The sequence below is a fragment of the Copadichromis virginalis genome, linkage group LG17 (assembly GCF_057382275.1).
Source record: "Copadichromis virginalis isolate Kocher_CV1m ecotype Utaka linkage group LG17, C_Virginalis_male_GT1.1, whole genome shotgun sequence".
Classification (NCBI taxonomy): Eukaryota; Metazoa; Chordata; class Actinopteri; order Cichliformes; family Cichlidae; genus Copadichromis; species Copadichromis virginalis.
Window position 1 is genome coordinate 9,089,628 of NC_140634.1, and position 16,439 is coordinate 9,106,066.

At 41.2% G+C, this 16,439-nt stretch overlaps 1 protein-coding gene across 1 annotated transcript in view; it reads right to left on the reverse strand.

Annotated features, from left to right (window-relative positions):
* fndc7b (fibronectin type III domain containing 7b) overlaps nucleotides 1-16,439 on the reverse strand; it is a 35,109-nt gene that overhangs the window by 11,413 nt on the left and 7,257 nt on the right. Inside the window, exons 11-35 of the mRNA XM_085436494.1 lie at nucleotides 15,501-15,755; nucleotides 15,116-15,376; nucleotides 14,760-15,023; nucleotides 14,375-14,635; nucleotides 14,000-14,260; nucleotides 13,608-13,865; nucleotides 13,175-13,435; nucleotides 12,318-12,575; nucleotides 11,347-11,607; nucleotides 10,872-11,138; nucleotides 9,747-10,010; nucleotides 9,336-9,593; nucleotides 8,979-9,239; nucleotides 8,439-8,699; nucleotides 7,500-7,760; nucleotides 6,681-6,944; nucleotides 6,078-6,338; nucleotides 5,377-5,637; nucleotides 4,889-5,149; nucleotides 4,176-4,445; nucleotides 3,119-3,382; nucleotides 2,769-3,029; nucleotides 1,751-2,014; nucleotides 832-1,092; nucleotides 203-463 (exon numbers count right to left, since the gene is read on the reverse strand). Coding sequence (XP_085292620.1) covers nucleotides 203-463; nucleotides 832-1,092; nucleotides 1,751-2,014; nucleotides 2,769-3,029; nucleotides 3,119-3,382; nucleotides 4,176-4,445; nucleotides 4,889-5,149; nucleotides 5,377-5,637; nucleotides 6,078-6,338; nucleotides 6,681-6,944; nucleotides 7,500-7,760; nucleotides 8,439-8,699; nucleotides 8,979-9,239; nucleotides 9,336-9,593; nucleotides 9,747-10,010; nucleotides 10,872-11,138; nucleotides 11,347-11,607; nucleotides 12,318-12,575; nucleotides 13,175-13,435; nucleotides 13,608-13,865; nucleotides 14,000-14,260; nucleotides 14,375-14,635; nucleotides 14,760-15,023; nucleotides 15,116-15,376; nucleotides 15,501-15,755 — 6,540 coding nt within the window. The remainder of the gene's footprint in view (nucleotides 1-202; nucleotides 464-831; nucleotides 1,093-1,750; nucleotides 2,015-2,768; nucleotides 3,030-3,118; nucleotides 3,383-4,175; nucleotides 4,446-4,888; nucleotides 5,150-5,376; nucleotides 5,638-6,077; nucleotides 6,339-6,680; nucleotides 6,945-7,499; nucleotides 7,761-8,438; nucleotides 8,700-8,978; nucleotides 9,240-9,335; nucleotides 9,594-9,746; nucleotides 10,011-10,871; nucleotides 11,139-11,346; nucleotides 11,608-12,317; nucleotides 12,576-13,174; nucleotides 13,436-13,607; nucleotides 13,866-13,999; nucleotides 14,261-14,374; nucleotides 14,636-14,759; nucleotides 15,024-15,115; nucleotides 15,377-15,500; nucleotides 15,756-16,439) is intronic.

Here is a 16,439-nt window from a genome sequence, read left to right on the forward strand (position 1 = left end):
CACAACAGAATGATTTAGTGTGGATGTTGATATATATTCTGTCCAATTGTTGAAGCTAAAGGCTGCCCAAAGTGACTTAATAAACTATCAGCGGGGATCTGCAAATTTAAAGAGCCCATCAGTAGTCATGGAGGAAAACATGAAGATATTTTGATACCAAAATAAATCAGGGAACAAAAAATTGTTTAGCACGTGTTCTCACCTGTCACAATTAAAACTTGTTCAGTAGAGGTAGACACATTTTGGCACACAAAGTTGTTTGCTGTGACAACGATGCTGTACATTTGGCCACAGTTCATGTTGTACAATGCACAGTAAGTGTCATTGGTAACACAGGAGGTGGTGAGTCCCTGGTCTGTTTGCCCCGTGACTGTGTAGTAATTAGCACCCTTGGTTATGTCCCACTGCACCTGGCCGATTGTCACGCTGTACTGGGTGGTGATTTGGATTGGGATGCAAGGCTCTAAAAGAGAGGATGGAGGAAAACTGAGACAAAAATGTAGCTTTGTGTGTTCGAACTGCAGCTTCAAATTAAATGCAAGAAGGTAGCGTAGATATGGTCCACTGTAGTAAAGTTATGTAATGTAAGTAATGTTAGAAAAAAGCAGAAACTTTATTGTTTCAAGAATTTTAGTGCATTTAAGGTCATTTTGGTTAATTGTGTTTTATCACTTTTACTGATACTTTGGTTGGTTTTAAGTGGGAAAGGTCAACATAATTATACAATTTAAATAAATTAGCAGTTTGTTTCACTTTTTTTAAAGGTGGAAAAACTCGGCAAGACGAAAGATGTGCTATATAGGTTCGTGAAGCCTCTGTGGTGCTGCTCACCAGTGACCAGCTGTCCTGTCATTTTAGCGATGCTGCTGCAGGTCTTTCCTATAGCTTTGACAAACACAGAGTAGCTCTGTCCACAGAGCAGCTCTGTCAGGTCACAGGAGGTCCTGTTGGTCTCACAGGTGACGTTGTGACCTGACTTTGTAGTGGCCATCGCGATGTATGACAAGGCTCCATCACTCGGCCACCATGAAACCACAGCTGCCTTAATCGCACAGTCCATATATGCCCTGATATTTATTGCATTACAGGGCACTGAGGGAAAGACAGATAAGACAGGAAACTTTATATGAATAGTAAAAATGTAGAAGCCAGGGACAGAGCATTTTACTAAAATGTAAAATTGAACATCATCCATCACTGTATCGCAACTGACAAATATGAAAAAGAAAAGCAGATTTTAACTACACAAAACTACAAGTCAGTTTTCTAAAGTAGTTTTATGCTGGGTAAAATCATTTGCAGACCTCACAAACTCATATTTTATTCACAATAGAACACAGAAAGACAGAATATAAAATGTTTGAAATGAGAAAATGTTAATTTTTAAGAAAAATATGAGCTCATTTTGAATTTTATGGCAGCAATACTTCTCAAATAAGTTAAGTAGCGGGAACAAAAGGGTGAAAATGTTTCCAGGAATAATGAGGAACATTTTCCAACTAATTGGGTTAAATGGCAGTCAGTAAACAACTGACTGGGTATACAAAGATAATAAATCAGGCCTAAAATGCACTTTGCATAAAAGAAGAAACAGGACTGTTGAGCAGCAAGAATCCTGTATCAGACAAGGACGGCAATGTTTTTATTAAAATGGTACATTTTCTCAGTTTACACATGTGACGCGTTTTTCATGTTGTACCACAGATAATTCTCTATAATTAAAATGCATTGAATTCTCTCTCTGTCCTACCTGACGGTGTGTCAACAACAGGAGTGGGCGGGCTGTTGCAGTACCCATCAGAAGACACTACGGAAACATGGTAGATCTGTCCACAGCCGAGTCCTGTCACATTGCAGGAGCCCTCTGTTGTGGCCTGGCATGTTGTGCCCTGATTGGTGCTGTCGTGCAGTGTGGCGATGTAGGAATCAGCTCCTGAGCTTTTCGACCAGGAAACGATGAGAGAATTGGCCTGACAGTCGACCACGGAGGAGACGTTTGCTGGAGTGCACGGCACTGATGAGAAGAGACAATTGTCAATGTTTAGAGCAGAGCTGTAATTCCTGAAAGTTCGTGATTAATATCACAGAAAGATTTGAAAAAATGTTGCCTGGTGTGATGAGTCTGAATTTCTCCAGCAATAATCAGAAGGTAGTATCGGGATTTGGCAGAAACAACATGAAAGCATGGATCCATCCTGTTTTGTTTCAACTGTTCAGGCTGATGGTGACGTAATGGTGTGTTCGATATTTTCGTGGCACGCTTTGGGCCTCATAGTACCAACTAAGCACACTTACACACTATAGCCTACTCAAATATTGCTGTTGTCCATCCCTTTATGACCACAGTGTAGTCCTCCTCTGATTCTTGCTTACAACAGGATCCTGCACCATGTCACAAAGTCAAATCATCTCTTTAAATTAACTGTACTTAAAAAGCCTCCACAGACACCAGATCTCAGAAATGTTTCAGCACCTTGTTGAATCTAAGCCAGGAAGAAAAAAGGAAGCCCAAACTGGTACAAGTAAGGTGTACCTAATAAAGTGACCAGTAGGTGAATGTATAATTACCTCTTCTGAATGAAAAAAAATTCTTTGAGAAAAATAAACTGGCATCACCTTTTTAAAAACAAGTAGAATTTGAATTTAATGTACCGTAAGTAGATGCAAAGTTCTAAACTTTCAATGACAGTTTCGAAATCACTGGTAACTTGTGTTCCTGTCAAAATAAAACGACAGCAATAAAACGGTTCAGCAGTCGGAGTGCATACCTGTCTTGATCGTCACATTCTCACTCGGTTTGCTCTTGCACGTCATGTCCTCTGCAGACACAGTGGCTGTGTAGTACTGTCCACAGTGCAGATTGGTCAGTTCACACTGCTTGTCAGGAACTCTGCACTCGTCCACATGCCCGTCAGTACCCACTGCCTTTACGCTGAAAAGCTGTCCTTCCTTCATAGAGCTCCATGACATGGAAGCCACATTGTTGCTGCAGCTCAGGCTGGCTTTGAGATTCTCAGGAACGCATGGCACTGAGTGGGACAGAAATATACGTCTGCTTTCTTTTTTCCCCCCAGTTATGTTAATGAATATTTTATGTAATTTACTGTGTGCACTGTACCTGTCCTAAACATCAGCTGTTCGCTCTCTGAGCTGTTGCAGGTTCGTCCCTCAACCGTGACGTGCACGATGTAAATTTCGCCGCATGGCAGATGTGTGACATCACAGCTAGTGTTTGATGTAGTGCAACACGTGGTACTGTCTCCGTACACGTCTTCCAGCGTGGCCGTGTACGTTAAAGCACCTGAGACAGTCGACCAGGTAATCGTGACTGTTCCGTTGTTGCAGTTCACTAATTCCTTTACGCCATTAGGAGGGCAGGGAGCTGTAGAAAGAGGAATACTCTGAGGTACAGACTTGAACTTCTGTTTCTGTCCTTTCTTGAATATTATTGAGATTACACAACACAACAACACATTACACATGAAAAACCCAGCGTGGGCTACATTTCCAAGAAAATTAACTCATAACTTGGACACATTCACACTCAGAGTCAAGTTAGACATATTTAACCCATAAAACAGTGACTTTCAGCTGTTTTATGCAAAGAGTATTTTAACTGTAAATATTTCATGCCTGTGAAGCTGTATCCACATTATCAATTTTCACCTCACAGATGTGGTGAAGATGGACATGCAGAGGGTGGGTGTGATAGGATGAGATGGAAGCAGCCAAACGAAAAAGAGGAAGAAGCAGCAGTTTATAACAAAACCAGAACATCAGTTATGTAGTAGCTCATTTACCGCTTACTGCTTGTAAAATGACAAATGTGGCGCTGACCTCGAGCACAATTTGTCCCCCCCATTAGGTGATCACTGAGTGCATTTCACACATCCTTTAAATTGCAGACAGAGCAATGGGTAAACAGCTGTATGAGCCAAAAACCAAAGATTCAGAGGAGCAGAACCATTTTCATGCCTCATATTACTGGCCTTTTAAATGGTTTCTTTTTAATAATTTTAACATATATTATGATATAATTGATATTATCAGTTTAAGTCTATTTAAATCCACAGTGCATCAGAGCACTGGTGATATTCTAGTTAAAGTGACTTCCCTTTTATCCTGGTTTTACAGTTTCGGTGTTTGCTTTTACGTTCGTTATAATTTTCCCTTACCTGTCTCGGTTTTGACAGAGTTGCTGGGTGCACTGGTGCACTGCTGGTCCTTGGCCTTCAGGGTAATGGTGAGATTCTGGCTGCATGTAAGTGGTGGCAGAGAACACATCCCATCTGACGTGGAGTTACAATCAAATGTCTGAACAGCACCCCTGGTGTCTGTTGCCACCACAACATATTCTTTGGCCCCGGCAGACTCGTTATACATCACCCACGCTGAGTTCGTCAGGCAGTCGATCTCCACGTCTGACAGCTGGGGTACGCAAGGAACTGGAGGCAACCAGGGACAGGAAATTAGGTGCTTACAGTATTCATAGATTACACAAACCACCGGATTTACAATTATATTCTGTAGATATCATCAACAGATGCTCAAATCTGCAGTCCAGAAATTATCTCAGCTGCTGAAATATGTCGTAATATTTTATTATCTGTGCATTTTTGTAACAAGTCTGTTAAACTAATGACTTGGCTGGTGTGTTTCTGTCGTCACTATCACTATACATGAGTTAGAACTGTGATCTAAAATTATGACAGATTTTTTGGTTAACCTTATATGCACAAAGCCATCTTTTGCATCATCTAAAGACCACAGGCTTACCAGAAATAAGCAGCGAATAGGGTTTCTAACAACAGCCTGTACAAGTGAGAGGATGATATGGGATGGAAGTGAGGAATATACGATCAAAAACAGAAGAACAGCTGATACTTGCCTGTTTTGACCATTTTAGTTTGGCTGTCTTTGCCCACACATTCATTCCTGTATGGTGTGATTGTGACATTGTACTGCATCCCGCACGCCAGTGTGCTGAGATTACAGCCGTTGTTTGTGCTACTGCAGTTGTGTCTGGCACCTTTGGCATCTGCAGCAGACACTGTATACATCACCCCTGCCACACTATTGTTCCAGGTGACAGATACGACGCCAGTGCCACAGTTCACATTAGAAAGGAAGGATGAGGGAGGGCAGGGAGCTGAGTGGAACGGCAGAAAAAGAGGAGAAGTTGAGGTAAAGACTGAAGGTAAATAACAAGAAGGTAAAACTTTATTATGTGATGTATGAACCAAAAAAATCACTTTAATCAAACAGCTATTAAAAGATAAATAGATATAGATAAGAGGTGCTGATATCAGATCTGAATAGCTGAACACTGAATACTAGAGCAGGTGCACTAGAACTGCCAACAGGAGCTGCACCGACCTGTAGAGACCTGCTCTGTGGGGCTATGGGAACTGTTGCAAGCTTCATCTTGGGCCACCACTGTAACATTGTAGGTCTGCCCACACTGCATGTTCTGTACAACGCAGTAATGCGTAGGAGTTGTGCAAACGCTCTTTTGACCTTTGCTGTTCACCACAGAGGCGCGGAAGTTCAAAAAGTAACCTGTCGACTGCCAGGTAATGTTCAGGACACCAGACAGGCAGTCCAGATGGTTCTGTATGTTCTGTGGCACACACGGAGCTGGAAACAAAGCAAACACAATACTTTCTGTATGGTAACAGAAATCATTAACAGAGACACAGAACTGCTAATTTTTTATGTTTATTAAGAATGTATTTTGTCTAATTTAAGGGTATGGTTGCTACAACAAATAACAACAAAGACAAAAAACACCTTAGACATATGAATTTAGCTCATGAATTCAATTGAATGTTTATAAGTTTTAACCAATATCCCAATTACACCATGTCATGTCTTTATAGCCACATTTAAATGATTCATATGTCATAAATGGAGTAAGATCAAGTGTGTGGCAGCTGTCTGTTTCTGTTTTGGCTAGTGCTCAGTAACAGCAAAGAATTGTTAAAGTATACAAAGTAAATGTGAAATCCCTTTTTCTGAAACTGATGAATAAATCAGTGAATATAGTGCAAAGCTTTGAATAACAATAGACAAATTACCAGTGCGAATCTTCTTCATGTCACTCTTGGCTCCAGTACACTTGTCATCAATACCGACAACGTAGACATTGTACTGTTGCCCACAGAGCAGACCAGATATTTGGCAGCTGGTGCTGCTGGTGTTACACGACCACCGGCGGCCCTGTTCATTTTCAGCCACTGCCATGTAGGAGACTGAGCCTTGAGAGGCCTGCCAGGACACTGAGATGTTGTTTGATTCGCATGAAGAGTTCACCATCAACTGGGTGGGAGGGCAGGGAGCTGGAGGAAAAACAAGCAGTGAGTGAGATTATTTTTCACGGTTCATTGATAGAGGTTTCTGTTTAGAGCTAGATCCTGAGATTTTAAAAAGATGTCAGAATGAATCAGGAATAATTTGTATTTGCATTTCATACAGTTACATGTTATAACTAATATTAACACTAGTTAGTGAGATGCTTGGGCAGAAATGGTTTCCATAGTATGTTAAAACAGATAAAGAGAACAATTAGCTGATAAGCAGTAAAACATTTTGGATAGTGTATGCAAATGTGCACAGAACAGTTTATCCATTATCTTCCAGTTAGGTGTCAGCTTGTTTTGTAAGGATGTAATTGACCCCACCTGTGTTCACTCTCTGCCAGTCCTGAGCAGGACTGCTGCAGTATAGTCCCTGCCCACTGACGCTCACTTTGTAGCTTTCCCCACACTGCAGAGAACTGATATTACAGGAGGAGCCATTTGTAGAGCAGGTCTGCTTGTCTATGGAGCCGAAGGCTTGAACTGTGGCATTGTAGTAGAGGATGCCAATTCCTGTAGTCCAAGATACCACAGCTGTGTTGGTGTTGCAGTCCAGGGATGTTCTCAGACCACTGTGGGGACAAGGACCTAACAAACAGGGAAGAAAAAAAGAACAGCAGGTGTAGTTTTTAAAAAAAAAAAAAATTTTTTACATTTTGAGTTTCAGGGATTCATTTTCACAGGAACAGGAGTTATTTCTATAGAAATGTTCTTTAACTTTAAAAGCTCTGACATAGTAAATGGTTTTCCTGTTAGGATAACTGCAGGTTAGCAGTTAACTAGGGACACTAACTTTGAAAAGTTAATACTTTTAACATGTAGCAGATGTTATTAACACAATTTATGTATTTAATCTTCAAAAAAGATGTTCAGCTGATCTTTTGGGGGGGGGGGGGGGGTATTTAATTGCTGTTACCTTTTTTTTATAACATTAACATTTAGCTTAGCCGCTAATAATAAAAAAGCTAATGCTATGTTCATTAAAGTAAATTAAAAGTAACTGCAACACAAAGAAACACTAAAAGTAGGTGTGAAAAATTGATGCACTGTTGTTTCATGTTGCATTAGCAACATTACAGCTGTGCACAATTTACTTTTAGTGAGCAGTTTGTTGTGTGGGTATGACAGGTTGTATTTTATTACCTGTGGTGGCCTTGACAGTCTCGCTGACCATGCTGACACAGGTGTTATGGAGAGCCACCACTGTGATGTTGTAGTCTTGTCCACAGGCCAGGTTAAGGAAGTCACAGTTGGTGTCGGTGTTGTTACACTGAGCATTGTAGCCCAGACTGCCCCGAGCATAGACAGTGTAAGATGTGGCACCCAGCGCAGCATCCCATGTGACTGCAGTGATGCCGGTGTTGCAGTACACCCTTGCTGTGACGTGTGTGGGAATGCATGGAGCTGATGGAGGACAGAAACAGGTAAGTGTATGGATTAGTGTGATATTGTTTATTCCTGCAGTGCTCAGGCTTGTAATATTCTACACTAATGGCATGTACTTGTCCAGGTTCAGTGATGGATGACTATGATGTCAGAAGTCAAATCAGCGTCGCCTAAATCTAATACCATTTCAAAATGCTGCTTCAGCTTCATTGCATAAGTAAAAAAATATAATGCAGTTAAAATATTCTTCAGTTTTTAGTAGTTTTATAGAAACATTTTTACATTTTAAAAAATATTTTTACATTACATTATAGGGTTTGGGGGTATTTATTCTTTCATATAGCCTTGATAATTATGTCAATACTGGGGAGTGTTTGGCTATGATTGGCTATATTTTCTGCCTTTATTTTAACAATCATTCACAACAGCTTGTGTGCAGATCACAAATAATGGCTCTTCTAAGCAAATTAATTTAGAAAAATGAAAGTTATTTTTTTATTTTTGTCTGTATTATTATTATTCTGCTGTGCTGTAACTTAATAGAGGTTTCAATTATGCCATGACACAGGCCATTATGTCTTGTGCTTCTAAATGTGATTGAGTCTAAACAACCTGTTGCATTTGTTATAAACAAGCTTGATGAATTGTCACAGTGATACAGTGCATCAATCTGTTCATTATTATTTGCTAAATTACCCGTGTTAAGTCTTTGGGCAAAAGCCAGTTCACTGCTGCAGTTGCTTGTGAGACCGACCACACTGATGGCATATATCTCCCCGCACTTAAGTTGACTGAAGGTGCAGTTGGAGCTGGTGGAGTTGCAGGTGGTGACTGTTCCTCTGCTGTCCCTCGCTGACACCACCTGCAGTTGGTCTGGGCCTGAGTTTGCCCAGCTGACAGTCGCCATGTTTGTTCTGCACTGCAAATTCACCATCACGCTGTTTGGCTTACAGGGGGCTGGAGACAAAGCAAGGAAGATTAACTTGCAGATGTGGGTGGTTTTAAAAGTTATTAAATGGGGTGAAAGTAGGTTAGATAAAGGTTATAATGAAAAATTTGAAGGGATAGAAGTATACTGTATGAATGTTGCTGCACAAAACCTAAAAATAAATATTAAATATTAAATGACTCAGGATGTGTGAATTGTAATATGTTTTATAACGTTGTTATGGATTTTGTTTAGTGACTTCAAAACATTTGCCCCAATTTTAATGTTGGTCAAAGAATATTTGCTACCTGACTGTGTCTTATAGTCGGAGCCTTCAATGAAGCCGCAGTCGATTGACGAGGTTGTGACGACAATGCTGTAAATGAGGCCACAAGTTAGGTTCTGGATGACGCAGTTGGTGCTACTAGAGTTGCAAGTTCTCCGTGTCTTGTCGCTGCCGATGGCGATTGCAGTGTAATCAATGTCCCCAAGGCTTCCCCTCCACTCCACTGCAAAGGTGTTAGCATTGCAGTCCAGCTTTGCTTGTACCCTGTCAGGCAGACAAGGGGCTTTTGGAAGAGAAGAGAAAGGAAGATTATCAGTTGACTGTTTAATAGTTTTGAGATTTAAAAGAAAATCTAACCCTAAAAGCAGATGTCATGTACCTGAGACAAAAGTTAGATTATCTGATTTACTGCTGTTGCATGTTGCACTGGAAGCAACCACAAAAGCTGAGTACTGCTTTGCACAATCCACCTTCAATGAGCAGGTTGTTTTGTTGGTACCACAGGAAACTAAGTGGCCGTGGGTACCAGTTAATGTGGCTGTGTAAGAGATGGCATGTCTACTCGGTGCCCACTTCAGAATTGCTAAGTTTGTGGCACATTCAGTTTTGACAGTCAGGTTGGTTGGAGGACATGGAACTGGAAGTAAGGAGATTAACAACAAGTCATTATGTGAGAAATGAACAAAATCATCTGCATTAAAAAAAAGACCAAACTGGGGTTAATTATTTGCAAAGGATGTCAAACCAGTACTTTGTTGGTGAACAAACCCAGAAATATCCAGATATTAACCTGTCTCAGTTTCTATCTGCTTGCTCAAGAGACTGGTGCAGTCAGGGTCCTGGGCAGCCACTGAGAGCATATATGCTTGTCCACACTGCAGCCCATTCATCACATAGAACGTCTGAGTTGTGGAGTAGTTATAAGCGATCCCACTGTTTCCTTGGGAGTAGATGAAATAGGTCACTCCGCTTTCTGGACTTGGGTCCCAGCTTACTGTGATGTCATTGTTTCTGCAATTTGTCACTCCAGTCACACCAGTGGGTGGGCAGATGACTAAGAAGGGGGAGAGACAGGTAGAGAGACAATTTGATAATTAGTGTCCCAGTGATTTTTTTAACACTATTTTAGAAATAGAATATGAGCAACAACAGATCCTGTCTTTGGATTTGATTTTACCTGAAAAACCTACCTAATTCGTCTCCCACTGGAAACTTTACGTCCAGATGAACAGAATCAACTTATTGGTATGGCATTAATTAGTGTTAAGATCACTGTGCGTTCAACTGTCTTGCTTATCTTATGTGTTAACAAGCAATTTTTTTATGTCCGTGAGTGTGAATGGTTGTCTGCCTTTCTGTGTTAGCCCTGGTGACCTGCCCAGGGTGTACCCTGCCTCTTGCCCTATGGGGGAAAGAGCATGTCCCAGCCTATCATAGGGTTTTGCCCCTTGACAAGGATAAGCGAATGAGAATGGATGGATGGGTAAGACAAAATCTGCGTAAGTTCTATTTTATTTCCTGAAAGTTGGTTATATCTGACAGGACAACTGTCTATATGATTGTTTATCATTTTTTCTGGTTCTTTCTTGCAAGTTCTTTAGTTCCTAGTTCTGTTGCATTGTTTAGGTTTTGGTTTAGGTTTTGTACCCTTTGAATTTAGTGACCTTACCCTTTGTCGACTTTTGTTATATCTTTTCAAAAATAAGTTCACTTTCTGCTCTGTGTTATGGTCTGCATATGGGTGAACTGAAACGTGGCAGATGTGAGCCATTATAACATATTAATAAAATGTTGATGCACAAAAGTACCAGGCAAACAGATTTGTACATTGTATCTGACGTTTAGTTCTATGGTAGCTGTATTTGTTGAACACTACAAAAGTTGGATGGATGGATGGATGGTTCAATTCTCTGACCTGTTTGTAAGGTGAATGGTACGCTGGGTTGGCTCGTGCAGCCTCTCTCTATGGTGACAACAGTGACAACGACTGTTTCTCCACAGTGGAGGTCTGTAAGGGAGCAGCTTGTTCCATTGGATGAGCAGTTGTGGATGTGTTTGTCCGTGAGAGAAGGTGCGGTTGTGGCCAAGTAGAAATCTGCTCGAAGGGCAGGGTCCCAGGTCACACGGCTCACATTTCCATCGCACTGCAGAGACATGTGGACGTTGGTGGGAGGGCAGGAACCTGCGAAAAAGATGGTGAGATAAAGTTGGACGGGTTATAAATCTAAATATAATTAAAAATATTAAAAGCGAAATCTTTGTTTTGAATTAATAAAAGATAGATATAATAATTATTAAATAAATATTGTTAGTGGTTATTTTAAAGAATGCATAAAGTTGATTAAAGCCAAGTTTATCCAGTTTATTTTTTTTATTTGGCATTATCTCACCTGCATTGTAGGTGTATGGGAAACTCTCTCTGCCTTCGCAGCGCATAGAGAAGGGAGTGACGGTGATAATGTAGGTTTGAGAGCAGTGCATGTTGGGTAGCAGGCAACTTGTGCTGTTTGTGGCACACCTTTTGAGGTCGCCGTCTCTGCCAACTGCCTTCACACTGTAGGACACTGCACTAGGACTGTGTTGCCAGCTCACTGCCGCAGTGTTGTTGTCACACAACAGGGAAGCACTGACGTTCACTGGAGCACAAGGGGCTGACAGGAAAACAAAAGGAAAAACCACTGAGTACAAACACCACCTAATTAACCCTCATTTAAATTTTTTAGGAAGTTACACCTGGTATCTCTTAAGCCAGCAGTCCCCAACCTTTTTTGCGCCACGGACCGGTTTATGTCAACAATATTTTCATGGACCGGCCTTTAAGGTGTCGCGGATAAATACAACAAAATAAAACCAGTACTGGTAACCAAAAAAAGAAGACTTATTCATAACACACAGGAAAAGACCCAGAGAAAACAAGTTAACAATAATAACAATAAAAAAATAAGGATAGAAACCAATAAAAACCCTGAAAACCATAGATTTCACGCCCGCCTCAACTCTCGAGGCCCGGTACCAAACGTCTCACGGACCGGTAGCAGTCCGTGGCCCGGGGGTTGGGGACCGCTATCTTAAGCCATGTATTTGCTAAAAGTTACATTTATATATATTTTTTTAAATAAATGTGTTAAATAATTTTTAATCCAATGCATTACTCGGCATTTCAACTAAGTATTTTAAAAGAAATACAGAATTTACTGTATTATATACAGTTTACTACACTTGGATACTTACGATAGTAGAAAAGGGAACATGGGGAAATTGGAAATTGTATTCATGGTAATCAGAAATAGTATTTTTGAATTTCCCACAGACTTTCCCAGCTGTATATACATCACCTGCATCTACATCCTCTCCGTCTTACCTGTCTGTATAGTCGTTACGCCGGGCACGCTGCTGTTGCAGGAGTCAGCCAGAGCTACTACTTTTACACTGTATGTGCGACTACAAAGCAGCGTGGGCAGGGAGCAGTCAGTCTGGCTGGTGCTGCAGGAGGCTGTGAGATTTCCAGACTGAGCATGCACATAGAATCTCTTCCTGCCCAAAGTCTCATCCCAACTCACAAAAGCAATGCCAGTGTCACAGGAGTATTGGTACTCCACGTTTGCAGGGGTACAGGGTGCTGTGTGAGAGAAGACAAGTTCAGTTCCTGAATACCTTCAACCTTTTTTTTAACCCATCCCTAAACCTTATGATAGGGTTGTTAAACATTAGGTCTGGGGGCCAGAATTGGCCAAGCAAAGACTCTAATCTGGACAGCTGGTTGGACTTGGACTTAACTGTATTTTCAGATGTTTTACACTTTTCCTGCTAATAAAGACCTCTGTCAAGGTCTTTTAAACTACATCAAAGTAATTAAGTAATAGATAAATGATAGAAAGTACTATTATCTGTTTTTTTTCCAAGATTTAGTAGAAAAATTTCTGTGTATGTGTGTGCGTTTTTTTTAAATTGGGTCTACGGTGAAAAAGGACATGTTCTGTGAATTAACAAAAAAGACGATATGGGCAATGGGCTACAAGATTATTTTTTTTTAACAAAACTTTTTTTTTATATATATATATAAGTTGTGCTGACAGATTTCTTTCTTTTGCTATAAAAACTGTACTGTTTTAAAGTATAAAAACCACCACTACTGAATTGTTTTCAAAAGAAAATCAGAGAAAGACATCAAAAAGAAACAGCAATTGTTAAGTCAAATTTTTTTCTTATATTCTTTACCTGTAACAATCTGAAAAGCAGAGCTGGGTTTGCTCTGACACTGAGGTCCTTTTGCGACAGCCTTTACAGTGTAAGTGTTTCCACACAGCAGATCCAGGACACAGCTGTTGTTGGAAGATGAGCTGCACGACTGCATATATCCCATACTGGAGGTTGCATTGACCATGACAGTCATGGCATCCTCATCCTTAACCCAGGTGACCAAAGCTTGGTTGGAGCTACAGTTCAGTGAGTGGTCTTGGATTACTGGAGCACAGGGAGCTGCACACAAAACACATTACAGATGTGCTGATTAAAGGAATCTTTCTGGTTAAGTAATCTATAATTGTAGGCAGTTTTAGGAAGTTTAAGATTTCATTCTTTTTTTGCATGAGGATAATTTGAGCTACTCAGTTTATCCTGACGTCATTCTTTGTACCAAAAATGAAAGTACCTGTTGTAATGTTGGTTTTAGCAAATATGGAGCTGTTGCACTTTGTGTCCCCTGCCAGAACAGTCACAGTGTAGTCATTCCCACACTGCATCTTGGTTAGTTCACAGGAAGTACCAGTGGAATTACAGGAGTCGACATGTCCACTGGCCTCAGCCAGGATTGTGTAATAATTTGCGCCGGCGCTGGCCCTCCAAGTAACCGTCACCACATCAGAGAGGCAGTTCAGAGTAGCAGCCACGTTTGTAGGGTCACAGGGTGCTGGAAGTCAAAGTGGAGAAAATGAACGCTGAGATAATCTTCTTTTGCCCAACTTGAAGAATCACTTGTTAGCAAATCTAATTTGTAAGCTGTGCTTTCACACCCTACAAAAAATATTTTAGTCCATATTTTACCAGTTGTTGCTGTGTCCATGACGCTGTTTGAGCTGTTACACCTGTTGTTGGAGGCCATCACACTGAACATGTATGTCTGAGCACACTGCAGACCAGAGAAGAGGCATCTTTGGTTAGCTGTTTGACAGGATGTAGAGAAACCTCCTGCTCCTTTCAGTGTGGAGATGTAGTACATTGCCCCAGGAGCTGCATCCCAGGATCCCCACACTCTGTTAGTGGAACATTCCACCAGGGTTTGGATGTTCACAGGAACACAGGGAACTGTGAGAGAAATGATGTGACAAAGAGGAAAAGGAAGACAGAAAAAAAACATTTTAATGTCGAGTGAGATCATGGCTCGTAGAGTCATAAACTTTAACAAGTCAACTAAAATACCTGAATTTACAATCTCCGGGACACTGCTGGGTCCTTCACATGTGCTGCTGATGGGCTTGACTCTCACACTGTACTGCTGTCCACACTGTAACTCAGGCATCGTACAGCTAGAACTCTGCGTGACGCAGCGAAGTGTAGTGCCATTTGTCATCACCGCTGTGGTGCTGTAGTTTACTGGCATGGATCCCGGTGTCCAGCTGATGGTCAGTATGTTGGTGGTACAGTTAAGAGTGGTCAGCATATTCTGCACAGTACATGGGGCTGAGATGACAGAAAAACAGTTAGACTTACTCGTCTGCAATATCTCAACTGCTGTTTGGGATTCGATAAGTACGAGAGGGTTATTAGGACGTAGAATAAAAGCAGAGGTGCTACTGCTTCTTACCAGTTGTATGGATGACTGGCTTGCTGTCTGGACTCTGACAGTAATAATCTGAAGCTGACACAGTGAAGTTATACATCTTTCCACACTGCAGACCCTCCAAATTACAACTGAGTTCTGTCGTTGTGGAACAGGTCACATTGTGACCGTCTGCGGTTATGGCTTTGCCAGTATAAGACACTGCGTTGGGGCTGCTCTGCCAGGCTAACTTGGCAGAGTTACTGCTACAGTTCACTGAGACGGTCAGCTGAGAGGGTGAACAGGGCTCTGCAGAGGAACGACACAGAACACATGCATGGTGTAAGTTTGACAGTGATTGCACATAAGCAGTGTTAACTTATATTTTTGTCAGCGTGTACCTATCTGTAGTTGCAATGTGCGGCTCTTCATGCTGGTGCACGTGTTATCCACAGCAACCACACTGATATTATACACATGTCCACACATTACATTGACCAGCCTGCACGATGTCTCATTGGATGTACACTTTAAGTAACTGCCATCTGCATCCAGAGCAGTAGCAGTGTAGTTTATGGCACCCCGACTTGCTTGCCACATGACGTCCGCAAAATTCTGGCTGCAGCTTCTCCTTGTTTCAACGTTAGTGGGTACACATGGAACTGGGAGTGAAATTTTCTGATTAGCTCAGCTGTTATTTAATGAAGAAACTATCTTAGTAGGTAGCAAAGTAGAACCACTGATGTCAATGAAATAAAAAAACTTTATAGGGTTAACTTCTCTTACCTTCCCTGAAATATAACTCTGAAGGACGACTGACGCAGCTGCCATTGAAGGACATCAAATTCACTTTGTACTCCTGGCCACACTCCAGTGTGTGGACTGCCAGATTTGTCTGTGTGGTGTTATACGTCAACGGCATGGTGCCGTTTGAGATTTTGACGATATAACGTTCTGCATTTTGGGATGCGTTCCAGCTTATTGTCACATTGCCTGATGCACAGTCCACCCTGGCACTTGCGCTGGCTGGCCCACAAGGAACTGAACGAAAAATAAGAAGGTTGGGTGAAGGCAGGCAGCTAAGAAATGAATTGGTGAATCAATAACTTTCATTTAATTTTATATTCAAAACGAATACTTCTGTCAAACTTAATATCGAAAGTATGTTTAGGGAAATGGAAAGGCGAAGATCCATTATATTAGAGCCTCACTGTCTGTCTTAGTAGAAAAGAGATCATTTGTATCTGGGTGTGAAAACTAAGCCAACGCTAAAGCGCCTGTAACCTACATTCTTTCTAGTGGCCAGCAGGGGATGACTCTTCAAGATCTATGACCTCTGTAAATACTTTCCTAGTATTGCTAGTATAGGGCTCAGTGTTGTAGCATTAGTGAATATAACATGTTGATCACTTTAATTAATGTCATTCATTAGAGTTAAGAAGCTAAATTTGGCAGGTCTACCATGCGATTGACAGTCTACTGTACAAGTGTGTAGTCTCCCTCAGTTTCTCGGTCAGTTCTCTGTCTAGTGTCAAAATCAGTTGACTCCAAACTGCTAAGCTCTAGACTTCATAAATGGATGTAGCCCCTGGTTAGTGATTACTGGTCAGGTGCTGGTGGAGCAAAATGACTCTTGTGGTCTCAGGAAAGTCCGAGGGAACACACCTTTTTGTTACAATAAATCAAAACTGTTTTTTCTGTGTACAAAAAGCATTTTAGGCCTTT